The sequence below is a fragment of the Triticum urartu genome, chromosome 4A (assembly GCF_056163025.1).
Source record: "Triticum urartu cultivar PI428250 chromosome 4A, HENAU_Tu73, whole genome shotgun sequence".
Classification (NCBI taxonomy): domain Eukaryota; kingdom Viridiplantae; phylum Streptophyta; class Magnoliopsida; order Poales; family Poaceae; genus Triticum; species Triticum urartu.
Window position 1 is genome coordinate 52960977 of NC_141876.1, and position 3278 is coordinate 52964254.

At 40.4% G+C, this 3278-nt stretch overlaps 1 protein-coding gene across 1 annotated transcript; it reads left to right on the top strand.

Annotated features, from left to right (window-relative positions):
• The first annotated feature begins 338 nt into the window (after nt 1-338).
• LOC147974721 (zinc finger BED domain-containing protein RICESLEEPER 2-like) lies at nt 339-2933 on the top strand. The gene is made up of 3 exons (XM_087520122.1): nt 339-2564; nt 2749-2840; nt 2928-2933. The coding sequence occupies exons 1-3, from the start codon at nt 1127-1129 to the stop codon at nt 2931-2933; spliced, it is 1536 nt and encodes a 511-aa protein (XP_087376248.1). The 5' UTR covers nt 339-1126.
• Nucleotides 2934-3278: the final 345 nt, after the last annotated feature.

The window sequence follows — 3278 nt, forward strand, 5'->3', positions numbered from 1 at the left end:
CCACCACACCACACATCCTCTTCCACGTCGGTCGCTGGCTCGCCGTCTTCTGTCCTCTTCTGGTGCTCAACCTCGCAACTGAAGGTGAGCAAGCTACTACTTCTCCTTGTGTGCATCTGTGATGTACAAATTGTTGTTTATTTAAGTGCATCAATATATTGTTCATGTTCTATGATGTTCAGCTTTTGTGATGTTTAAATTCAAGTAGATGTAGTTGCTGTTTGGAATGCTCAATACCTTTAAAATGTTCTGATTTGGAGGACTTGATTATATGCACTTTATGTTCCGATTTGCTCATGTCAATGTTGTTTGACAAACCAATCTCCTCTTTTTTGTAGATGTTTTCTATATCGGAATCTGAACATGATGAGTTGAACGAGAAAGATGACACATTTATGAGTATAGAGGCAGAGGCGGATGTAGAAGCAGCTGCTGCAGCAGGAGGTGACGAGTCCGTCTTACGTAGTATCATTGAAGATGAAGATGCCGAACCAAATATTGTCGAAGGTGCCAATCTAGAAGCTACTCAAGATGACAAGCGAAAAGGACGGAAGCAAATGGCGTCAAGATCAGAAATCGGGGAGCATTTCACCAAAGTTTTTGATGATAAGGGGTTAGTGAAGGAAGGAATGTGCAAGTATTGTGACCGACCAATTCAAGCTGCTACAACATGCAATGGGACAATAGCAATGTGCAGGCACTTTGGTATATGCAAGCGCAATCCGGATAGGAAATTGGATCCAAATCAGACCACTTTGCAAGCAACTCCGGGAGATGCCATTAGCACTTGGAGATACGATGCAGATGCAGTTAGGAAGGCATTTGCTGTAATGGTCATAGAGGATGAGCTACCTTTTGCATTTGGTGAAAAATCTGGATTCATCAAATTCATTTCAGTTGCTTGCCCCCGCTTTAGTCCACCATCAAGAAGAACTTGTACCAGGGACACTGTGAAAATTTATCTAGATGAGAAGTCCAAGTTGAAAAAGTTTTTCAAAGAGAATTGTGGAAGTGTGTGTGTAACCATGGATTGTTGGACTTCTCAGCAGCAAGATGGCCATATGGTAGTGACTGCACACTTTATTGACGAACACTGGAATATCATGAGAAGATTATAAATTTCATCATGGTGAAGGGCCACAAGGGGAAGGATCTTGAGAAGAACTTGCAGAGATGTTTGATGGAATGGGGGTTAGAGAGAGTTATGACAGTCACCGTGGATAATGCGAGCAATAATGATGGCTGCATTGTTCACTTGAGAAAGTGTTTGGTTGAGGCTAAAACTAGCATAGCTGATGGAAAGTTTCTGCATATGAGATGCGCGACACATATTGTCAACCTTATTGTACAAGATGGCCTAAAAGAAGTTAAACTTTCAATCAAACGTGTCCGAGCTGCTGTCCGATACATCAAGAATGGGACTTCCCGGTTGGTAAAATTCAAGGAGCTAGCATTGGAAGAGATGGTTCAGAGTAAGGCATTCTTGAACCTAGATGTATGCACTCGTTGGAACTCAACTTACATAATGTTGAAGGCTGCCATCATCTATGCAAAGGTGTTTACAAGGTATTGTGAAGATGACCCATTGTATGCGTTAGACTTGTCTGAAGATAAAGGAGGATTTGCGTATCCAGATGAGATGGATTGGGAAAATGCTAGGAAAATGGCTGCCTTTCTTGGGCATTTTTATAATCTTACCGTTCGTGTGTCAGCCTCACTTCATGTCACTTCCAACAACTTTCTTTTCGAGGTTGGCAATGTACACATCTTGGTTCAAAGTTGGATGAGTAGTACAGATCCTTTGCAAAAAGCTATGGCAGAGAGGATGAAAGAAAAGTTTGATAAATATTGGGGGTCTTGGCATGAGAATGAAAAGGTGAAGGAGCAGGGTCCTATTGTGAATGAAAGAGGGAAAGGGAAGGATAAGGAGAAGGATAAGGAGAAGGAAAATCTCAACATGCTATTTTTTGTTGCTGCAGCTCTTGGTCCAAGATATAAGCTATCTGATTTCACTAGGCTGACTACTTTGGAAATTTTTGGTGCTGAGTGTGGAGAGAAGGTGTGGTTTGGTGTTAACAAATGTGTTCGTGATTTGTTTGAAGAATACCGAGTAAGATTAACTACATCGGAACCAATAACAACAGCCTATAGCCAAGTACCACTAGAAGGAGGAGGAGCAAGTATGATGAAGCAACTAATTGCAAGCAGGTTGAGGCAAAATAATAGTGGAGGAAGTGCAAGTAGTAAATCTCAGCTTGAAAAATACCTTGCTGAAGACTCTGAAGACCCTGACAAAAAAATTGACATCCTAGGATGGTGGAAAGAGAATTCATCTAGGTTCCCAATCTTGGCAAATATGGCTCGTGATATTCTTGCTATCCCCATTACAACGATGGCTTCCGAGTCAGCCTTTAGCACAAGTGGATGCATACTTGATGACTTTAGGACATCTCTAACTCCATTTATGGTACATGCTTTAGTTTATACGCAAGACTGGCTGAGAAGGTCAACAAATCCTGTCGACATCAAGGAGAACCTGGAAGAATTAGAAGTGCTAGAAAAAGGTAGATCAATTAGCCAACTTGTCCATACATGATAGCAGATTACTTGTACCAAACCAATCACATACTAGCAGATTACTTATATGCACGACATACTAATATATATGCATTACTTGTCAACTTTAGTAGATTGAAGATTACTTACCAACACTAAGATTATGAATTTGATTAAATCTACTTATTGCAGAGTTGATTGAAGAATTTGGTGACAAGGTGAAGCGAAAGCGCAAGGTCAATGGTGGTGTTGTTGCTTCTTCCATGGCCAAGTCGACCAACAAAGTGAGATCCACATCCACTCATGGTTGAACTGAAATCATGTGGAATGTGTGCTATGTTCGTTATCTTGTGCTTGTAATTTGTGACCAGATTTGAGAATTGAGAACTGAGAGTGAGAGTAGTTTGTTGACGTCAAGTACTATGTGGTTTGCTGCTTATGTCAAGTATTGAACTTATGTGGAATCTTATGTTCGATGTTTGATGTTGCATTGAAATCATGTACTGAACTTGATTTGTATGATGCCAAGTACTATGTTGTCAAGTACTATGTGGTGGTGTTACTTGCCTGTTTGCTGCTGCTTGTTATCTTCTTACTTCCTGTCAAATATAAATGATTATGCATGCATGAATCTTGTTGCTGGACCATGAATCATGTCTTCTTACTTTGTGTCGTATGAATCTTTTTTACTTGCTGTCAAATATAAACAAGTTTTGGTACTT